The sequence below is a fragment of the Geotrypetes seraphini genome, chromosome 1 (assembly GCF_902459505.1).
Source record: "Geotrypetes seraphini chromosome 1, aGeoSer1.1, whole genome shotgun sequence".
In the NCBI taxonomy this organism is placed as follows: domain Eukaryota; kingdom Metazoa; phylum Chordata; class Amphibia; order Gymnophiona; family Dermophiidae; genus Geotrypetes; species Geotrypetes seraphini.
In genome coordinates, this window is record NC_047084.1 from 465536662 (window position 1) to 465559999 (window position 23338).

The 23338-nt window shown below is 44.8% G+C and overlaps 1 protein-coding gene across 6 annotated transcripts in view; it reads left to right on the top strand.

Annotated features, from left to right (window-relative positions):
* Positions 1-18005, top strand: part of HDAC6 (histone deacetylase 6) — a 155903-nt gene extending 137898 nt beyond the window's left edge. For all 6 annotated transcript variants that reach the window (XM_033923827.1, XM_033923844.1, XM_033923853.1 and 3 more), the window contains 5 exons: positions 6411-7204; positions 7292-7402; positions 12299-12445; positions 12532-12660; positions 17192-18005. In XM_033923827.1, the coding sequence (XP_033779718.1) occupies positions 6411-7204; positions 7292-7402; positions 12299-12445; positions 12532-12660; positions 17192-17257 (1247 nt within the window). In that variant the 3' untranslated portion in view covers positions 17258-18005. The remainder of the gene's footprint in view (positions 1-6410; positions 7205-7291; positions 7403-12298; positions 12446-12531; positions 12661-17191) is intronic.
* Positions 18006-23338: the final 5333 nt, after the last annotated feature.

The following is a 23338-nucleotide window of genomic DNA, read 5'->3' on the forward strand; positions in this document are numbered from 1 at the left end:
GACAACAAGGAAATTGAGTTCTTTATAACAGTGTAAGCGCTGGTTGCTGATTTGCTGATATGTAAAGGTGTATCAGATGTGTTTGTATTTTAATTATTTTGTATGTTTTATTGTGAACCGCTAAAAAAAAAAAAAAAAAAAGCGGGTTATAAATGAATAAAAAAAAACCAAAGATGGACTCACTTCTACAGCCGAAAATTCAAACCCGGAATTGCTGGGTTGGACATGTTAGTTCAACCATGGCCGGAGACAGGACTGCTGTATGTATTTCCCTTGTGGCCCATGGTAGGTTGGATCATTCGCAACCGTCCGGGGCTGGTGGTACTAGTGGCTTCAGATTGGCCATGTCAGCCATAGTACTCGTATCTAGTTTATCTCCAAAGAGACAGAAACATCAAACAGCCAGTGCATCTGGATCTTCTCAGTCAGGGACCAGTTTCCATGGAAAATCCATAAAGCTTTGGACTTATGGCATGGCTATTGACCATGCAGTATTAATGCATAAAGGATATTCAGAAGTACCGTATTTTTCGCTCCATAAGATGCACTTTTTCCCAAAAAAAAGTGGGTGGAAATAAGGGTGCATCAATGAAGCGAATACCCCCCCCCCTCCGGTACCACAAATGCTCGCAGTCTAAGCAGCAAAGTTCATGATCTGCAAGCCCTGATGTTAGAGGCAGATCTAGATATTGTCGCTATCACAGCGACATGGTTCAGTGAATCCGATGCAAACATACCGGGATATAATCATTTTAGGAAGGACAGAGATGGTCAAAAAGGTGGAGGAGTAGCTCTCTATGTAAAGATCAATATCCAAGCGACCGAAATGCAAGGGACCTGGGGAGAGGAAGTAGCGATATGGATCGCTCTGAAAAGAGAAGATGGAACTTCTATCTACGTGGGTGTAGTCTACAGACCTCCAACTCAATCGCAGCAAATTGATAAGGATCTGATTGTGGATATCCAAAAGTTTGGAAGGAAAGAGGAGGTTCTGCTGTTGGGAGATTTCAACCTGCCAGATGCGGACTGGAATGTTCCGTCTGCGGAATCGGAAAGAAGTAGGGAGATTGTGAATGCCTTTCAAGAGGCTCTGCTCAGACAAATGGTGATGGAACCCACAAGGGAAAAAGCAATACTGGATCTGGTCCTCACAAATGGAGAGAGTATCTCTAATGTTCGAGTGGGTGCTCACCTGGGAAGTAGCGATCATCAAACGGTTTGGTTTGATATAATGGCTAAAGTGGAGAGCGTCCGCAAGTTACTTAAAGTCCTAGATTTCAAATGTACGGACTTTAATGCAATGAGAGAGTGCCTGAAGAAAGAGCTGTTAGGATGGGAGGACATAAGAGAAGTGGAAAGACAGTGGTCTAAGCTGAAAGGAGCGATAAAAATGGCTACGGACCTTTATGCAAAGAAAATCAATAAAAACAAGAGAAAAAGGAAGCCGATATGGTTCTCCAAACTAGTGGCGGAGAAAATTAAGGCGAAAGAGTTGGCGTTCGTGAAATATAAAAAAAACCCAAGAAGAGGAGTGCAGAAAGGAGCCAAGAGAGAGATACGTCTGGCGAAAGCACAGGCGGAAGAACAAATGGCTAAAAATGTAAAAAAGGGAGACAAAATTTTTTTCAGATATATTAGTGAAAGGAGGAAGATGAAAAATGGAATTGCTAAACTAAAAGATGCTGGGAACCGATATATGGAGAGTGATGAGGAAAAAGCAAATGTGTTAAACAAATACTTCTGTTCTGTGTTCACAGAAGAAAATCCTGGAGAAGGACTGAGATTGTCTGGCAAAGTTACACGAGAAAATGGAGTAGATTCTGCGCCGTTCACAGAGGAGAGTGTTTATGAGCAACTTGAAAAACTGAAGGTGGACAAAGCAATGGGACCAGATGGGATCCATCCCAGGATACTAAGGGAGCTCAGAGAGGTTCTGGTGAGTCCTATTAAAGACTTGTTCAACAAATCTCTGGAGACGGGAGTGATTCCTGGGGATTGGATGAGAGCGGATGTGGTCCCTATTCATAAAAGTGGTCACAAGGATGAAGCAGGAAACTACAGGCCGGTGAGCCCACTTCAGTTGTTGGAAAAATAATGGAAGTGTTGCTGAAAGAAAGGATAGTGTACTTCCTTGAATCTAATGGGTTACAGGATCCGAGGCAACATGGCTTTACAAAAGGTAAATCGTGCCAAACAAACCTGATTGAATTTTTTGATTGGGTGACCAGAGAGCTGGATCGAGAACATAGGCTAGATGTAATTTACTTAGATTTCAGCAAAGTCTTTGATACAGTTCCTCATAGGAGGCTGTTGAACAAACTTGAAGGGCTGAAGTTAGGACCCAAAGTGGTGAACTGGGTTAGAAACTGGCTGTCGGACAGATGCCAGAGGGTGGTGGTTAATGGAAGTCGCTCGGAGGAAGGAAAGGTGAGTAGTGGAGTCCATCAGGGTTCGGTGCTGGGGCCAGTCCTGTTCAATATGTTTGTGAGTGACATTGCTGAAGGGTTAAAAGGAAAAGTATGCCTTTTTGCAGGTGATACCAAGATTTGTAACAGAGTAGACACCGAAGAGGGAATGGAAAATATGAAAAAGGATCTGCAAAAGTTAGAGGAATGGTCTAATGTCTGGCAACTAAAATTCAATGTAAAGAAATGCAGAGTAATGCATTTGGGGATTAATAATCGGAAGGAACCGTATATGCTGGGTGAGAAGCTGATATGCACGGACGGGGAGAGGGATCTTGGGGTGATAGTGTCCAAAGATCTAAAGGCGAAAAAACAGTGTGACAAGGCAGTGGCTGCTGCCAGAAGGATGCTGGGCTGTATAAAGAGAGGCTGGTTCTGGTTACAGGTGAAGTTCTGGTTAAAGTAGAAGGAAGAAGGTGTTGATGCCCCTATACAGGTCATTGGTAAGGCCCCACTTGGAGTATTGTGTTCAGTTTTGGAGACCGTATCTGGCGAAGGACGTAAGAAGACTTGAAGCAGTCCAGAGGAGGGCGACGAAAATGATAGGAGGCTTGCGCCAGAAGACGTATGAGGAGAGACTGGAAGCCCTGAATATGTATACCCTAGAGGAAAGGAGAGACAGGGGAAATATGATTCAGATGTTCAAATACTTGAAGGGTATTAACGTAGAATATAATCTTTTCCAGAGAAAGGAAAATGGTAAAACCAGAGGACATAATTTTGAGGTTGAGGGGTGGTAGATTCAAAGGCAATGTTAGGAAATTCTACTTTACGGAGAGTGTGGTGGATGCCTGGAATGCGCTCCCGAGAGAGGTGGTGGAGAGTAAAACTGTGACTGAGTTCAAAGAAGCGTGGGATGAACACAGAGGATCTAGAATCAGAAAATAATATTAAAAATTGAACTAAGGTCAGAACTGGGCAGACTTGCCCGGTCTGTGTCTGCATATGGCCATTTGGTGGAGGATAGGCTGGGGAGGGCTTCAATGGCTGGGAGGGTGCAGTTGGGCTGGAGTAGGTTTTAACAGAGATTTCGGCAGTAGGAACCCAAGCACATTACCGGGTAGAGCTTTGGATTCTTGCCCAGAAATAGCTAAGAAGAAAAAATTAAAAATTTAAATTGATTAAGTTGGGCAGACTGGATGGACCATTCGGGTCTTTATCTGCCGTCATCTACTATGTTACTATTAATACAGGGAATGCCTGATATTAAAACAACATGCAGTTGCTGAGCAGAGCAGAAACACACATCAAGCAAGTAGATATTCTCTTCTCTGGCATCAGACCCTGTTTAAATATACATACTACTCAGGAGTCCAAATAGAATATATGATTACATGGCTGATAAGCAGAGAAGTGGCAAACACAACAGACATCTTCATATTCACCACTTCCATGACATCTACCTTCCACTGACCCCCATTCCCTCACCAGCACCAGCTACTTTCCTGCCACTCAACTGTTCTAGCATCCAGCCCCTTTCTTGTTTTACAGTCTGCTGTATGCAGTTTCCCATTCCATAGCCGTCGCTACAGGGTGGCATGGATTTGCAAGTGCTACCTCAAAATATTTGCTGTGCCATCCTGACCAGAACCAGCACCTGTAAGCTGCACACTACAATCCATCATCTCCTCCTCTCTCAATGCTCCTTCCCCCACCTTCACCCACTTTCAATTTGGCAGCTCCCCTTCTCTTTCAAATCCCCTCCCCCACCCTCAGTTATCTTAGAACCCACCTGCTGTGTCCCACTCTCTCTGATACAACATCTGTTTATGCAAAGTCAGGACGCAGCAGCAGAGGGAAGGCAGCATATGTGGCTCTACCACTTCTGGTGACCTCTAAAGGAAAAACAAGTTCTAAGATAGGGTAAGGGAGGGGGTTTGAAAGAGTGAAAGATGCCAATTTGAGGGGGGGAGGATAGAGAGGAAGAAATGCCAGATTTAGGGTGGGACATGGAAGATTTGAGTAGGGGAGAGGTAAGAAGCTGGATTATAGCATGCAGTTTAAGGGTGCTAGTTCTGGTTCGGTCAGTAAGGCAATCATTTTGAGGTGACACCTGCCACCCTGTAGAAATACCTATGACTTGGGAAGTGTAATACAACAGGAATTTGCTTACCATCAGTTTCCACTGGTCAGCTCCCAGAACACTAAGGATCATTCCTTCCAATCTGATAGTTTTGCTGTTTTTTATATTTGGATAAGAAAAGCTTACTATAGTTTTATGATATGGAATACCTGTGCTCTAGTTAGGAACTGTCAGAAGAGATGTTTATTTCTAAGTGACAGGGTATTTCTGGTTTCATAATTACTGGAGATGTGCTCAGACTAGAGCAGTGGTCTCAAACTCAAACCCTTTGCAGGGCCACATTTTTGATTTATAGGTACTTGGAGGGCCTCAGGAAAAATAGTTAATTTCTTATTAAAGAAATGACAATTTTGCATGAGATAAAATTCTTTGTAGTTTATAAATCTTTCCTTTTGGCTAAGTCTTAATAATAATATTGTCATTTATAGCTAAAGAGACAAATGATCAAGAAACTGTTTTATTTTACTTTAGTGATTATGATAAACATACCGAAGGCCTCAAAATAGGACCTGGCGGGCCACATGTGGCTCCCGGGCCGCGAGTTTGAGACCACTGGACTAGAGGGAAACCCCTTGAGAAGAAGTGAAGTAAAAGTAATGTGTCGTTGCTCCTCTGTTGTGCTCACCAGGAGGCTGAACCCATCATTCTTGACTGTTATAAGACACTTTAGAAAGGAAATGGGCTGTAAAAAGACATTTTGTTGGGTGTATTAGTAATGCTTGTATGGTGTTATGTGACATTTGGCATTTCAGATTTATAACAGTAAGATTTTAATAATTTTTGACATATCAGATTAACTGTCATCTGAATCAGCTGCTTTTTGTTTTCTTTTTTTTCTTAATTTAGTCATTTATTTAGCCCGTCTTCCCAAAGGAGCCCAGAATGGGTTACAAGAGTACATTCATAGTATGGGTAGGATAAACTTTGTTGAGGATTACATGCCTTACAGCATTTGCAGTGTAGACATAACATACAGACTTAAAAATGCAGACTTAGTGGGCATAGGTTTATTAAATTTTTGTTTTGCTGTTTATATATATTTTATTATGTTTATTTTTTATTTTTTTCATATTTTATTTTTAGAAGTAAACAATTTTTATTGATGACAACCAATCAATACACAACAATGAATACCAAAACGGACAACTGCGATGACAAATTAAATGAAATGCATACATGACATGTCCAGAATCTGTAGTCATCAAACATGTTTTTCAAAAGAAAATTCCAAAGGAAAAGGAAAGGAACACCCCTCCACCCCCATATTCCCAACCACAAAAAGTCTGAAGCAGACTACAATAACTATCTCTCCCAGGAGATGTTTTGTTATTTTAATACATCTAAAATATTTTTGCAAAGCAAGGGAGCATAAGAAGACTATATGCTATGCTGGGTCGGATCAATGACCCAGTAAACCCAGTTGGCAGAGACATATAAGAATGTCCATTTCATGTTGGTCATTCCAGGAGTCAGAGGTGGAGATATAACCTGTGTCTGTCTAGTTAGACCAGACATGGGCAACTTCGGTCCTCGAGGGCCAGAATCCAATCGGGTTTTCAGAATTTCCCCAATGAATATGCATGAGATCTATTTGCATGCACTGCTTTCAATGCATATTCATTGGGGAAATCCTGAAAATCTGATTGGATTCCAGCCCTCGAGGACCGGAGTTGCCCATGTCTGGTCTAGCTAATAATTAATGGTCGATTATCCAATGAAAACTGTCCATATGTGTATTTTTTTAACCTAGCCATATCAGCCCAGAACAGTCTGAGATTCTATAGCTTAATTAAGTATTGTACTCTTTTTAAATCTTAAACCATGCAGTAGTAAGAGTTTGCATTCTTCTCCTTTATATGCAGTCCCTAAAGCCCTTGGTGAAGAAGAACCAGCAGTAACCAGAAGCGTCTCAGATAGTACCATCAAAAATCAGTCACCCTTTCTTAAACTGGACAGGCAGAAAGAAAGGATTAAGAGTTCACCAGAAGGTGAGAAGGTGGATGGGAGAACTCAACTGTCACCACCATATTCATCTGTCTCTGGGAAAGGAGATAGCAGAGGTCAGACATCACTGGAACAGCCAGCAGCTGCTGGGAAAGATGATAAGAAAGGACAGAAGTTGCTTGCCTCCCCTGAGAAGGTTCAAGAAAGAAGCCAGAGGTCACCAGTGCCAGCAGTGGCCCCTGAGAATGTTGACAGAGGGATACCGGTGGAGGAGACAAGGGAACACCAAACTCCGTCTGACAAGAACTTACAATATTGTGGTGAACTGACTGCAGGCCTGAGGAGTCAGCAGTCTCCAGCTACCCCTGGAAGTCCCAGTGAAGGAGTAAAGGATGACAAAGAGCAGCTGTCAACAGAGGTTATAGGGAAGAATGAGGAGGAGAGGGATGTGCAGCCTGCTCAGCAGATCTGCACCTCTCTGGAATCCCTGCACCTGAGGCGAGACTCTCCTGGGACTCTAGCAAACCTCGCTGACTCCACCTCTGCTCATCAGAACATTTGCTCTACACCAGTGGGTGGGGCAAGGAAGAAAGTTCGGCCCCATACAACATCTGGATCCTTACCATCTTCTCCTTCCTTAATTACAGTAGAGTATGTATCAGAAAAAGAGGGCATTGATGGGACCAGAGAGATGAAGGAGCAGACTCCACAAGTAAGAGTACTCTATATGTTTCCTCCCTATTTTTGCCACAGAAAGGAATGCTGCCATTTGTAAACATAATGTCCCTGTCAATTACAGGTTGGTGATTTGAAGGAGGAGGAACAATTGGAGGGAGCTAGTGGCTGGAGTGGCTCTGGAAGCTTAGGGACCTTGGCTCAACTGTTCAAGAACAATCTGGAAGCAGGTTCGGTAAGTGGTGGTAGAAGGCAGAGAAGAAAGCTAATAAAACTGCTATGCAACCTGAGATTAGTCCTGTTAAGATTACTGCAAGATTGAAAGACTACCTTGAAAGAATGGGGGAGGGGGGAGGTTGGGGCATGAGTGAGAGGAAAAAATCTCTGTTAGATAATCATAAAATGGGACTGCATAGGACATTCAATAAATATATATAAGAGGAGAAGGGAACTAAGGAGGACTAACAGTTACTTGAAAGACCAGCTTCAGTGCAAGATATGCGCAACAAGCTTGCTGAGTGATGGTAGACATTAGAGAATGACACTGTGACTGTTACCCACAGCTAGCTGCAGGTAACCTGCCAAAACGGGGAGTAAAAAAAAAACTGGTTGCTGCGGTTACTGCGGAACAAGGCCATTCACTGTGGAACCGCAAAACCCTCTCCCTCAAGCCACAAAGCAGCAGAAGGCAGCAGTCCTGAGCTGCGAACCCCCTCCCTCCCTCCCGACTCGAAGCAACAGAAATGACAGCAATCCTGAGCCGTGAAACCCCTTCCTCCAGCCCCAAAATAGCAGAAGCAGGCAGCGGTCCTGAGCCACAAACTACTCCCCCCCCAACACACATACTTCCTTACCCGAAGGCAGTGCTCAAAACTTGCAGCCAGCTCCAGCAGGGTCTTTCCTCTGATGTGTCATTCTGACATGCCAAAGGAAAGGCCCTGCTGGGGCTGGCCGCAAGCAACCTGTTTTGAGGCTGCCTCCTGCTGACCAGCTGCTGCTTTGGGTAGGGGAGTAAGGGGGGTTCACACCTCAGGACCACCACCTACTTCTGCTGCTTCGGGGCTTAAGGGGGGGGGGTTGCTACTCAGTACCACTGCCACTTCTGTTGCATCAGGGAAGGGAGGGAATTAAGATCTGGCTCTTTGTACTGTATTATACAGTAACTCTCAGGCAACCAGGAAAGTTATCCAGCATCCAACAATTCCCATGGGTGCTGGATAACTGAGATTTGACTGTACCTGTAGTATTGGGGCGGGAAATTTGCAAACAGGTTAAAGAAATGTAATAAACATAGAATCCTGCTATTAGCGCTGATGAGGAGCCAGCTGTCTTGGCTCTTGGGTAGAAAACTGAAATCCAGGTCCTTCAGGGTAGCATTGTCAGAAATTCTCCCTGTTCCATGCACAGAACCCAAAAGGCAGGCATGCTCTGAAGTCTCAGTGCATGGTTGAAATGATGGAACAAAAATGAGGGATTTAGATTTGTTAGGAACTAGGCAATGCTCCGGGAAAGGGGGATACTATTCCAAAAGGATGGACTCCACCTTAACCAGGAAGGAACCAGCCTACTAGCACTAACATTTAAAAAGGAGAGAGAGTAACTTTTTAAACTAAAATGGGGGAAGGAGCCAACCGTGGCCAATCCAGGTACTTGTGTCTTGGATTGGCCACTATTGGAAGCAGGATACTGGTCTCAGATGGTAAGCACATTGCCGGTCAGTGGGGGGAGAAAGTGGACAGCAGAGTTGATCTTGGGTGCAAAGGGAAGAGCAATGCCAGTGGTCTCGTGGGGGTGGGTGGTAAGAGTGAGCAGTTTGCAGTGGAGGATAGCAGCGCCAGTGGCCTTGAGGAGGGGGATTTGGATTGGAGGGTAGCAGTGCCGGTGGCCTCGGGGAGGTGGGAGAGGAGAGGTTGGAGTGGAGGGTAGCAGCACTGGTAGCCGGGGGGGGGGGGACTCGAATATAAACTGAGACCCCCACTTTTGGCCCATTTTTTGGGTCTAAAAATCTCGGTTTATATTCGAGTACCGTATTTTCGCGGATATAACGCGCACCCATGTAAAACGCGCACACGGGTATAGCGCGCAGAAATCACGATGCTATGTACAAAAACTTTGGTATACCGCGCTCAGGCATATAACGCGCATGCTGCCCGACACTCCTTTCGCCCGCCCTGACTTTCTGTGCGCTGTCCCGACTCTCCGTTTACCCCCCCTGACTTCCGTGCACTGTCCCCCCTTGAAGGTCTGTCCCCATCCTGAAAGCCTGATGCCCCCCCCCCCGACGTCCGATACATCCCTCCCCCCGAAGGACCGCCGACTCCCCAACAATATCGGGCCAGGAGGGAGCCCAAATCCTCCTGGCCACGGCGACCCCCTAACCCCACCCCGCACTACATTACGGGCAGGAGGGATCCCAGGCCCTCCTGCCCTCGACGCAAACCCCCCTCCCCCCAATGACCGCCCCCCCCAAGACCCTCCGACCGCCCCCCCAGCCGACCCGCGACCCCCCTGGCGACCCCCACGACCCCCCCACCCCGTACCTTTGGTAGTTGGGCCAGAAGGGAGCCCAAACCCTCCTGGCCACGGCGACCCCCTAACCCCACCCCGCACTACATTACGGGCAGGAGGGATCCCAGGCCCTCCTGCCCTCGACGCAAACCCCCCTCCCCCCCAACGACCGCCCCCCCCAAGAACCTCCGACCGCCCCCCAGCCGACCCGCGATCCCCCTGGCGACCCCCACGACCCCCCCGCCCCCCTTCCCCGTACCTTTGATAGTTGGCCGGACAGACGGGAGCCAAACCCGCCTGTCCGGCAGGCAGCCAACGAAGGAATGAGGCCGGATTGGCCCATCCATCCTAAAGCTCCGCCTACTGGTGGGGCCTAAGGCGCGTGGGCCAATCAGAATAGGCCCTGGAGCCTTAGGTCCCACCTGGGGGCGCGGCCTGAGGCACATGGTCGGGTTGGGCCCATGTTCCTCAGGCCGCGCCCCCAGGTGGGATCTAAGGCTCCAGGGCCTATTCTGATTGGCCCACGCGCCTTAGGCCCCACCAGTAGGCGGAACTCTAGGACGGATGGGCCAATCCGGCCTCATTCCTTCGTTGGCTGCCTGCCGGACAGGCGGGTTTGGCTCCCGTCTGTCCGGCCAACTTCCAAAGGTACGGGGAAGGGGGGTGGGGGGGTCGTGGGGGTCGCCAGGGGGATCGCGGGTCGGCTGGGGGGCGGTCGGAGGTTCTTGGGGGGGGGCGGTCGTTGGGGGGGAGGGGGGTTTGCGTCGAGGGCAGGAGGGCCTGGGATCCCTCCTGCCCGTAATGTAGTGCGGGGTGGGGTTAGGGGGTCGCCGTGGCCAGGAGGGTTTGGGCTCCCTTCTGGCCTGATATTGTCGGGAAGTCGGCGGTCCTTCGGGGTGGGGGTGCGAGTGGTCCTGCCGGGGGGGGGGGATGTATCGGACGTCGGGGAGTCGGCCGGGCAAGAGGGCTTGGGCTCCCTCTTGCTCCGATCGTGGATGCGGGTGCGGGTGGGAGCGCGTGCGAGCGGTCGTTCGGGGTGGGGGTGCGAGCGGTCCTGCTGGGGGTGTGAATCGGGCGTCGGGCGGGGTGGGAACTATGTTTTAAAACTTTTGTATACCGCGCTCAGGCATATAACGCGCGAGGGGTATGCGCGGTACGTAAAAACACGTATAACGCGCGCGTTATATCCGCGAAAATACGGTACTACCATGTTTCCCCGAAAATAAGCCCTAGCATGATTTTCGGGATAGGTCTTAATATAAGCCCTATTCCCTGAAAATAAGCCCTAGTCGTAGGCAGCCACGCTGCCCCCCCCCGCCCTGTCCCTGCTGCACAGCTGAACCGCTGAAACCCCGCTGACCATCCTTCCCTCCCAACTGATCCCCGCCAACCGCAACCACAAATACATTGCTGCAGAGAAGTGTCGGGCCAGCAGCACTCACAGGCTGCTTCACGGCCTTCTCGCTGGAGCCATCTGTGTACTGATGATGTCATCAGTACACAGACACAGACGACCCCAGTGAGAAGGCCATGAAACAGCCTGTCAATGCTGCTGGCCCAACGCTTCTCTGCAGCAAGGTATTTATGGTCGCGGTCGGTGGGGATCGGTTGGGAGGGTCAGCAAGAGTGCAGCAGCGGGTGCTCAAGGGTTCTGCTGCACGAGGGATGGGAAGGAGGGAAGGATGGAAACTGGGCAAGAATTCTGCTGTACAGGGGGATGGGAGGGATGGAGGGATAGAAAGATGTTGCAGAGGGAAGGCACAAGGGAATGGGTGAGAGGGGAGGAAAGATGTTGCACATGTGGGGGAAAGGAAAGAGGAAGAATTGGGGTGAAGAAGAGGAAGGGAGAGATGATCATGTACATGAAAAAAAAAAAAAACCCTACCCAAAAATAAGACCTAGTGCCTTTTTTGGGCCCCAAATGATTTCGGGGAAACACGGTATATGTATATATATATATATATATATATATATATGCATATATATATATATATATATGGCAGTTAGGCCTATTTTTAATAGTAACTCTCAAACAACTGAAACTACATTTATCCGGCATCTACCAATTCCCTGGTAAGGGAATTGTCTCATCCCCTTTATCATTTTGATTGCCCTGTTTCATTTTTTAGATCCGGTGACCAGAATTGCACACATTATTTACTAGCGTTTGAGCTGATCTGGTAAGGTTGGGCAGTAGTATATCAAGTTTTTTAAACATAAACCAAGGAATTATATTATTTTTATTTATTTATTTAAAAAAAACAAAAACTTAATATACCGCCTGGAGTCACAGCGATTTCCAATTAAACAATAATCAATAATCTAAGTCTTGTTCTCCATTCCTTTCCTGATAATTCCTAACATTGTACTTGCTTTCTTAGCCGTCTGGGAACTCTAGTAGCAGATTTAGCAGGAGCAAGAAAGAAACTGGTAATTGAGAGAAGTCAGAGAAAGAAACTAGAAAAACATTCTAGCATTAATGTGCATAAGGAAATGGCTATTTTCTAAGTATAATGCAAGTAATTGTTTTATTTGTTTGTGCTTTTAAGCCTTAGCAGTAACCTGTTAACAGGAATGAGATGCATTGGCCAAGCTGTGTTATGTCCTCCTCTCTTATACACAGGGAACGTTGTATGCGGTGACACCACTGCCCTGGTGCCCTCATCTGGAGTCAGTGCAACCAGTTCCCTTTTCTGGCTTGAATGTGATGGAGGCTTGCAGGGAGTGTGGTAGTGAGGCAGAGAACTGGGTCTGTCTCGTGTGCTATGAGGTAAATTTTCTCAGCAAGAGAGGGCTAGGTTTTGAGCGTTCTAACATGTTCTTTTTAATCCCTTTCATCTCTCTCTTTTTTCCCAGGTATACTGTGGCCGCTATGTGAATGAGCACATGCTGACCCATAGCCTGAATTCTGGACACCTCATTGTGTTGAGCTACTCTGACCTCTCTGTCTGGTGCTACGGCTGTGACTCTTATGTCCACCACCAGGTGGGGCTAACTATCTTTCCTTCTGGATCTTGTTACCACATTCTACTTCTTCCTGTGCCCTTTCCTCTTTTGTACCTTCTTACACACTTTTCAGAAAAGAAATAAAAACCCTGCTATTCAGAAAATCCATGAAGACTAACTAACACCGTATGAAACATTTCAATCCTGTAAAGCAGGGGTCTCAAAGTCCCTCCTTGAGGGCCACAATCCAGTCGAGTTTTCAGGATTTCCTCAATGAATATGCATGAGATCTATGTGCATGCACTGCTTTCAATGCATATTCATTGGGGAAATCCTGAAAACCCGATTGGATTGCGGCCCTCAAGGAGGGAATTTGAGATTCCTGCTCTAAAGCAACCCAATCTACTCTAACACCTCTGGACATGTCCAGAAATCCTCTTCTGTAATCCATCTTGAACCGCAAGGTAATTGCGGAATAAAAATCGCTAATGTAATGTAATACTGTGTCCATCGGCTGAAGGATTTTTATTATAAATACCATTTTAATGCATTTTCTCCAAAGACAAGCAGGCAGTATATTCTCACATAAGGGTGACATAGTCCACGGAGCCTGGCATGGACATGTACCAAAGTGTATTGTCACTTTAAAACTTTAGCACTGTCCATAGTGTGCGTGTGCCTTCCCACCCGACATTGGCCTGCGGGATACCCAGTTCTTCGTTTTCCGTGGAGCAAAGAAGTTGTGTTTCTCAAACACTCTTAGTAACATAGTAGATGACAGCAGATAAAGACCTGAATAGTCCATCCAGTCTGCCCAACCTGATTCAATTTAAATTTTTTTAATTTTTTCTCACTTTTTTGTGCCTTCCTATACCTTTTTTTTCTTCATATTTTTTTGTTTCCTTACTTTAAATATATTTTTCTTTTCAATTTTAGAGTTTTCCTTTTTTCAGATCTTCAGGTGGCTTCCCATCCTCCTGTTCGTCCTCCCCTACAATTGAGCCCTTTGATTTAACTTTGGCGGTCTTTCCATCGATGTCCCTGACTCCCAGTGGATTCAAGAAGTGTACTCGATATAACAGGACCATCTCAGGTTCAGAACCTCACAACTGGTGTGTGCAGTGTCTTGGTCTTGAGCATCGGGACGTTTCTTGTAATCTCTGCAATCGTATGCAAAAGAAGGCTCTAAAAGCTCGTCAAATTCAATTTGAGAAGCTTTTTGGGTCTACCACTACAATATCCGCAGATCCAGTATCAGCCCAAGCATCTCTTCCATCTATATCTAAACTGTGTCCACCTCTCAACTGCTAGTTCTTTCTAGAGGGAGCTCAGGCTCCTCTTTTGCAAATCTATGAAGCGTCAGCATTCACCTTCTAGGTGGACTTTACCTCCTCACGACCTTAAACTCCTCAGAAACATCAGCAGTCGGAGTGCTCTCCATCACTACAGATGCTTTGTCCAGCTGAGCGCCCTCCTGCATCTAAGCCCCCAACACCTCGACATCTACCTGAGCTTGACTGTATCTTTGATTACATTGGTACTGGCACCTTCCCTGCAGGACCAGATTAAAGTCCTGTTGCAGCAGGAATTGGCATCCTTTCTATAGTCCCAGACACTGCTTTTCTTGACACAGCACACCTCAGCCTTGGCACAGCCAACTGCATGTAAAATTCACAGACAATCAGATGCTGCTTTGCAGCTTTCATAGCCTCTGTCAATCTTCAACGAAACTGGTAAAGGGGCTGGAACACTGCCCATATGCCGAGAGATTGGATAGGCTGGGGCTCTTCTCTCTGGAAAAAAGGAGGCTCAGGGGAGATATGATAGAGACCTTCAAGATCATGAGGGGCATAGAGAGGGTGGATAGGGACAGATTCTTCAGACTGAAGGGGACAACAAGTACGAGGGGGCATTCGGAGAAACTGAAGGGAGATAGGTTCAAAACAAATGCAAGAAAGTTTTTTTTCACCCAAAGGGTCGTGGACACTTGGAATGCGCTACCGGAGGAAGTGATCAGGAAGAGTACGGTACAGGGATTCAAACAGGGATTGAACGGATTCCTGAGGGATAAAGGGATCGTGGGATACTGAGAGAGGTGCTGGGATGTAACACAGGTATAGAAAGCCAACAGGTCGTGCATGTGCAAGACCGGAGGGTTAGGACTACGATGGGAAGATAGGACTTAAATGAGAAACCAAGGTGGCAAGGGAGCCCCTTCTGGTGATGCAGACAGGTCGTGACCTGTTTGGGCCGCCGCGGGAGCGGACTGCCGGGCAGGATGGACCTATGGTCTGACCCGGCGGAGGCACTGCTTATGTTCTTATGTTCTTATGTCGTGATTCAACACCTTGACATCAATCTATATCCACACGTTGAGCATCCACATCTCGATACCAAGCCTCTCTCTGTACTCTTCTGAGATCCCCACCTGAAAGTCTCTTTCTTAATATTCTATCAGGCAAACGGGCCTAGCTCTTCCCATACATATGAAATCTGAGCAGTAGCCTCAAGCAGAGCTCATGGAGACTTTAGACTATGTTAAATGGCTCAAGTTATGAAGCTTCCTCTCCACAACTTAAATGAAGGAAGATTTTTTTTTTTAATATTCTTTATTCATTTTATATTTACATCAAGTGTACAGAAAATAATAACAGATTAACTTAATACATCACTTGAAATACCACACATGTTCCTAAAATAAAATTTATCCCCTTCCTACCCACCATACTAATATCAGTTGATGCATACAATATAATAAAATCATTTAGAAGCTTTTTTAAAAAACTGGGAAAATTCTCTCACAGTCCCAGTAGGTCTTTGAAAATTGGTCACATTATGTAGGCACCAATCTACTCCTGTTTTTGACAGACCACAATTGTAACACCAGTCCTTGGTAGTGGAAACACAAGTTTAAAATGCATGTGAGCTATGAGCACATTTTAAGGCTAACTCCCCATTCCATCCAAAAACAGTCCTAATGCAACCCCAAACGCCCCAAACAAATCACATCGTACACCTTCCCCAGTGCTAAACATCCCAGAGTAGCACTTCACTGGCCACAGACTTTCCCCTGAGAAACCACCTACCCAACCAACAGAACCTGTGTCCCCATCTTCCCTCTCTGACCCTTTCGCAATCCACTTCCAAGCAGATCCCTTGCACATTCTCAGCTGGCAAATACCACTCACATAAACTTTCTCCCACATACAGCTGTTCTCCCTAAACATTCCCAGCAGCAAGGAATAACATGAAATCTGAATCAGGAAAGGACTCTCCATTTGTTCCTACATCCAATTCCCTTGACCATCTGATATCCTAATTGTCCTCAACCCTATTCCCCCCCCAAGGACAAAACAACTAAAAATGTCCATAAAAAGCAGAGTCTGTAACTGGTTATGGTGCTTAAAAAATTTCTTAGAATATACACACATAAAAGCAGGCACTCAGAAAATATAGCCCCTGTTTTTAAGTGACCCAGCAGCGGCAATTCTTATGTTCTGATATAAGGGAGGAGAACAGGAAGAATGGGGTGGGATTGATATATCTGCATATTAGATCATGTGACAGCTGCCTAAACATCAGACGCGTTCTACAGTGTTCTTTGTGCCAACCCTGGTATTAATCAGTGCTGTTCAAAAAACTAGATCAAAATACTTAAGTAAAAGTAAAATTAAATATATATTTTAATACTTAAGTAAAAGTCCAATAAAGAACACATTACATTTTTGCCTAAAATAGTATTTTTTCAGTAAAAAATAAAAGTACTGGAACTACAACAAAGGCAATATTGTTAATGTTTTTATCCCAACAACTTTATTGCTGTACAATTCAATCCACTTTGCTTTTAGTAAAACTAAAGTTTTGGAAATGACTGTCACTTACCTGAATGCACTTTGTGAGTCATTAATCCATCACAGCTAAAATGTTCAATGACAATTTAGTTCTACTTTTAGTAAAACTAACCTCCACATTTACAAAACCATAGCGCAGTTTTTAGCATGGGCCATGACGGTAACAGCTCAGACGCTCATAGGAATTCTATGAGCGTCAGAGCTGTTACTGCTGCGGCCAGCGCTAAAAACTATGTTATGATTTTGTAAAAGGGGAGGGGGTATATTTTTGAGAATGACTGCATGTAAAATTCTAGTCTTCATGCCCAAGGTGCTTATAAGATTATAGCCCCCTCCCAATACTCTATGCTATATGTCGGAATGTGATTATCTCTTGATGGTTATAAATGTCTGTGTTTAAATAATTTTTATTGAGCAAGTTCAGAGTACAAATACAAACTCCATTTGATACATAACTTGGACATTGCTCAATTTTGCAATTTTCAAATGAGCTCAAAAATAATAGAGATTAAGAAATAGCCAGACAAAATTGATTTTTATCCCTCTCCCCTCCCCCCTCCTACTAGCCTTGCTCAACAGAGGGTTATAGATGTCTATAATGACACTACTTTGGAATGTTTTTAAACGTGAATTTTTCTTTTTGCTGTCTATGACCTTTTTTGTTTCTCCTTTCATTATCTCTTTTACCCTCTAACATATTTCTTTTACTCTTTGAACAGATCATTTTGGAAGCCATAAATGTGGCCCACCGAATGAAGTTCAATGAAGATCTACCCTTGCTGTAATTTTGGGTCTGACCTTTTGAAACCCAGGACCTCCTCACACTAGAGAAAAGGGGGCAGTATTGAGGTTGAAAGTTAGGTAGTTACTTGTTTACTTCCAGTCTTTCAGACTTGCCTCTGACTCTTTGCTTAAGTGATCAATAGGCCAAAGTCCTTTTCACACCCTCTGTGCAGCAGAAGATGAGGGCAGGATTTCCACAGTGACAGCAGGAGAGCACTTTCATCCCATCTCATATCAGCATGGATAGGTGATTCCCAGAGCTGTCACATACATTTTGTCCCTTCAGTGGATTCTTATAGACTTAATCTTCCCCTGTTGGTGAAAACCTCAGTTTGCTGGAGGTGAAGGGGTGATTGGAACCTCTTGTTTCTTGGGGAAAGAGAATAAGAATGGATTTCACCGCCATCCATCTCTGAAGATAAATCTCAGTATCCTTGTCAAGGTTTAGCTATATACTCAGTCGGTTGTTAACCCTGTTTGGAGCTGGATTCAACAGTGCAATGAAACTTCTGATGTGAATGAGGATGACAAAAGCATTTTGAATTTTGTTCCCTTATTACTATTCTGACTACCAAACACCAGTGTGCAGAAGAGGGCAGGGGTAGGAAGGAGAGAGGATTTGAGAGCTTGCCACTAGTGCTGATGGACACTTTATGAGGAAGAGACATAAATTTATATTATTTTCTAATTTTGCAAAACAAGCAAAAAAATTCTAGTTCTTATAAAATTATATCACCTTCTTTGGCTCTGTGTGATGTCTGGTTATTGGTGTCTGGTTATTGTCATCTACTTTTAATATTCCATGCATGAAAATTGAATATGTCCCCACTGTGTAGCTTAACCACACTAGATCTCATCTATTGCCATATTCAATATAGTTTACTTTCTGATGCCATTTGATCTCGCTTCCTTTATTACTTCACAGACAATTTCTCTATGCATGTGTTTGGTAGCTCTTATGGCTTCTGTTACTGGGTTTACTACTACCATACTTTCTGTGAAGAAATGCTTGATGTTGCTTATGAGTTTCATTCCTTGGAGCCTTATAGGAACATATTATCTTTTGTTCTACAACTTTCTTTAAAAAAAAGTTAGTTCCTTGTGTATTGCAATAGCTTCTCTCTTGATCCCTATGTCTTCTGAGTATATATAATAAGAACCTTCTCATTTTAGGGGTGTAATACTAATTATTTGAACAGCCTTGATCTTGTCAAGATTTTTAATTGGAAATATAGTCTCCGGACCCAGATACCAGCTACAAATCACTGATGCAGCTTTGGAGTATAGGGATCCTCTGCCTAGTAGCGGGATTGTAGGTATACTGATAGGTGATGTTATCCTGATGGCTACTGGTGTGTGGTACTCCCCTATAGCTCAGGAAGCCTTGAGCTGTTCCTCTGAGCATTTGTCGATATTCCTATGTTAGCAGGTGCCCTTTTCTCTCACCTTAGCCTTGTCTTCTTGTTCCTGCCAGATGGACATCAGCTCTCATGCTCCTGTACTGAAAAGAAATTCACAAAAGCCTGTTCAAGAAAAAAAAAAAATGCCCACAACAGAGAGAAACAAAAAGGGAACTACTGAATCCTGAGACCTAACCCTCTCCAGGGATTGCCAGCTACTTGTGGGTTCCAACTTGCACAGACTCTACTCTTCCCTCCTTGTATCATCAGTTAAAACAATATCGCCTAAGCTGTTGCCACACTATATGCCAACCTCTTACCAGTGACCAGTATCCCAAACGACTACTGCTGTGTGGCTCTTCTAAATTAACTAAACTAAACCTTAAGTTTATATACCGCATCATCTTCACGGGAGTGGAGCTCGACACGGTTTACAAGAACTTAAAATATAAGAAGAGAAGGGAAAGGTTTACATGAGCTTATCTATAGAAGGGAAGAGCAAGGGGGAAGATAGTTACATTCCTTCCTCCACCCCACCCCTAGTTTCACCTTTAACTGCTCTTTCATTACAGGCACCCAGGAGAAGCACATAAAGTCACCAGTCGGCTCCCCCTTCTTGCATGCTGCTTCTCAGGCTGTCTTGTCTGCTCCGGTTCCTCAGCCCTTGACAGAGTACAAAGCCCTAAACAAACCCCCAACATAAATACAAACACTACCCTGTCTTGATATCAAAGTGGATGTTTCCTCTCCTGATGTGCTGCTTTCTAAAGTAAGAATGCCTGGTCTTTGAAGCAGCATCACACCAGGAGAAGGAACATCCACTTTGAGCTCAAAGAGCTTGATCCCTCTTTATATCCATGCAACAGGCCAATACACCTTCCCTTATAAGGCTTGGGCCCACCAGCAACAACATAGACATACCTAGTGGCTACACCATACTAGTGTTATAAATTGAATCATCTGTGGTGCTTCCCCTCCTATCCAGGGGGCTAACCATTCAATAGTATTCTGTCTCCTCCTAGAAATTACTTATTGGTTGTCAGTTCTTCTAAAGGCCTTGTCACATCAGGCCCTTCTTCCTTCAATATATGCTCTCAGCTTCAGGATGTCACAGTAGGGTTGTCAGTGGCAGTCCAGCCTCTCTATGTTTCCCTTTGTCAAATGCTCCCTGCGCTGGCAGCAGGACACCAGTCTCTCTAAGTGTTGCCCATTTCAGTCACCTAGCTTTCTCCTTACTGTTGATGTCTCTACAACCAAAAGGGGGGGGGGTGTAGTTTCCAGCTGCGCATCCACCATGTTATGAGTACAATTAAAAATATTTTCTAAAGACGTTTCTGTAATTCATTTAAGATATTGTACAGATGATGATTGGGAGTTAATATTTTGTGGTTTGAGTTTTTTCTCCTTTTTTTTTTTTTTTTGTTACCTCTTCTGGTGTGGGGGGTTTTGTTTATTTTGTGGGAAATAAGACATGTAATATCATCTGCTCTCTGATATGTCCACTGCAAACTGGCCTACATGCGTGCATTCTGCTTGCCATAGGATTGGAGCTTATTCTATACTTTTCCTGAGTTTCCTCTTATTTTTAAAGGTCCTCAGAACATATTGGGGTGGAACCATTTTGTTTCTGGTGGTGCCCTATTGGCCAAGACAGATTTGGTTGCCCAGACTACTCACCTTGATCTTAGCCCCACCAATATAATTAGGGAGTCAGCTTGCTCTGCTGATCCAGCAGAGAGGTTATCCTACTGCATTCCAACTTCAAGTCTCTTTGACCATTTGGATGTTGAGCAGCAAGCAATTATTCTCCCAGTCCTGCAGGGTATCCAAGCTATCCTTTTGGACTTTAGAAGACCTTCAGATAAATGATCCTACCAGTTAAAAAAGGTCTTGTTACTGGAGCTGTACTGAATAAAATTGTTTTTGAATTTGTCTAAATATAAATAATTGACAATAGCTTATTAACATGAAACAATATAATATTTTAATTTTTAAAGTATTAGAAAAAGAGATTTGGTTCTTACCTTGATAATATCTTTTCTAGTAGATAGGAATGGTATGCTAACCCTTCGGGTACTCTGTCCATTCAACTGCAGAAAGATGTCAATCATAGCTTTTGAAACCTTCTCCCAGGAGTCTGCTGCCATCTTCAGTTTGCTCCAAAGCATACAAGAGCTCTAGAGACAGGAGAAGGAGGGGCATGAGGCACTCCCTGAAACAAGGGTCTGATCTGCTCATATAACATTATAACAGTCAATAATGAAACTAATGTATAAATGAATGAACATTACCATTCAACAGTAAAACACATCAAATAAAAGCAACAGCTTTGATATCAGTGGAGCTCAATTATCTCTTGAGAAGTCTTAGCTATGGAGAGGACCATGAAGCATAAGACAGAAACAGATGCATCAGAAATTATCGTGCGGAGAGTTCAGCATACCACTCCTATCTACTGGAAAAAATGTCAAGGTAAGACCCTAATCTTCTTTTCTAGTGCAATAGGAATGGTATGCTGAACCTTAGGGATGTACCTAAGCAGTCCGTCAAGTCCCAGGTGGAAGATATAAGCCTGCTTTCAGTGCTGAGGATCCAAAAGTGGAAACCTCTTTCATTGCCACATCCACCCTATAGAATTTAGTGAAAGTGTATAGGGAAGACCATGTCGCAGAACTGCATGTCTCATCCAGAGGTATCACCCTGGATTCTGCCCAAGAGGCGGCCACTCCTATGGTCAAATGGGCTTTCAAGGACACCAGCGGTTGTTTGCCACAGGCAAAGTAGATGGAGGAGATCACTGTCCAAATCTACTGGGAAATGGTAGCCTTGGAGGCGGGTCTGCCTTGGGTTGACTCTGGTTATGAGACAGAGATGGTCCAATAGATGAAACTGATTAGTCACTTCCAGGTAGGGTTACCATACGGATCCAGAAAAAGGAGGACAAATTGAGACATCCAGCATTCACTTCCACTGAAAGCAATGGAAGTAAGGAGGACAGACAGACGTTTGGGTTTTATTGCATTGAAAGCAATGGAAGTAAAACCCGAATGTCTCAATCCGTCCTCCTTTTTCAGGAGCCATATGCTAACCCTACTTCCAGGTAACGCAAGGGAACTCGGAAAAAATAAAGATCAGGAAAATCAGAGATGGCTGCTGTTGGTGAATTTTAGTCCTAAAAAAACTGCTTAAAATCACTATAAGGCTGTCTAAAAAACAAGAATTTAGGAGAGGGGAGGGGATCAAGGCCATAGCTGTAGATACAGTTTAAAAAAACAGCTTTTGAAGACCACCACCACTGATTTAGATCATATGCTGGGGAAATGGTGCTGCTCCTGCCTGCTTCAGCTCCTCTCAGGTGTAGTTGTTCTAGGAGTGGACCTCCACAGACTGACCCTCAACTCCCCCAGACTTCTCAGGAAAAAAAGGGGGGGTGACAAAATGCAGTCAGCACTGTATGCACCCCGAAGGAACACTATTAGTGCCTAAACAGCCTATGCTCCAGCCCCTGACCAAGTCAAAGGGGTGAGCAAACACCAGGGGAACAGACCCTGAGCTCCAATAATCTTCAGGCTGGCTGAAACAGGTCCCCAAAGGATACACCTGCGAGCTGCAGATTTAAAATCTGCTCTTCTCCAAGCAGGCAGAGTAGACCTTATCAAAAGGAATCTCTGATTTCACAAAAAAGACCGCATCTAGAGCAAAAAACAGTAAAATTATTGCAAAATAAAAAAAACTGAACAGATCAGAAGATGCCTTTCATGCTCGCCCGCAGAAATAGAAACTGAAGGGTGCAGCAGACTCCTGGGAAGAGGAGAAGGTTTCAAAAGCTGTAATTGACATCTTTCTACAGCAGGGGTGCCCACACTTTTTGGGCTTGCGAGCTACTTTTAAAATGACCAAATCAAAATGATCTAGCAACAATAAAATTAAAAAAAAACAAACAACCCACAAAGCACACTGTACGCATAGAAAATCTAATTATTCCTATTCCTGGATTTTTTCAGAGATCAAAGCAGATGACTCTATGCACTGTCACCTCAGTAGCAACCATACAAAAATAGACAAATACCCCCCTCCCTTTTTACTAAACCACGATAGCAGTTCTTAGCGCAGGGAGCTGCGCTGAATGCCCAGCACTGCTCTCGAAGCTCATAGGCTCCCTGCACTAAAAACTGCTATTGTGTAAAATATAGACAGCAGATATAAATTCATACACATTTTGATCACTAAATTGAAAATAATTTTTTTTTTCCTACCTGGTGATTTCATGAGTCTCTGGTTGCACTTTCTTCTTCTGACTGTGTATCCAATATTTCTTCCCTTCTTTCAGCCTCCTGTATGCTTCCTCTCCTCCAGATCTCATTCCCTCCCCCAACTTTTTCTTCTTCTCTCCCTGCCTCCCTTTCTTTTTTTCTCTCTTCATGCCCCCTTTCTTTTTTTCTGTTTCTCTTCTTTTCTTCTGTCTCCCTGCCTGCTCTCTTTCTTTCTCCCTGCCCTTCCCCAAGCCACTGCCGCTGCCATCGGGGAACAGGCCCCCAAGCCGCCGCTGCCGCCCCAAGCTCTCCCTGCTTCCCTGCGTCAGGTTAACCAGCATTCCTCTCCCCGATGTCAATTCTGCCATCGGAAAGAAGTTCCGGCCCAGCCAGGCAGTGATTGGCTGATCAGAACTTCCTCTTCGACGGC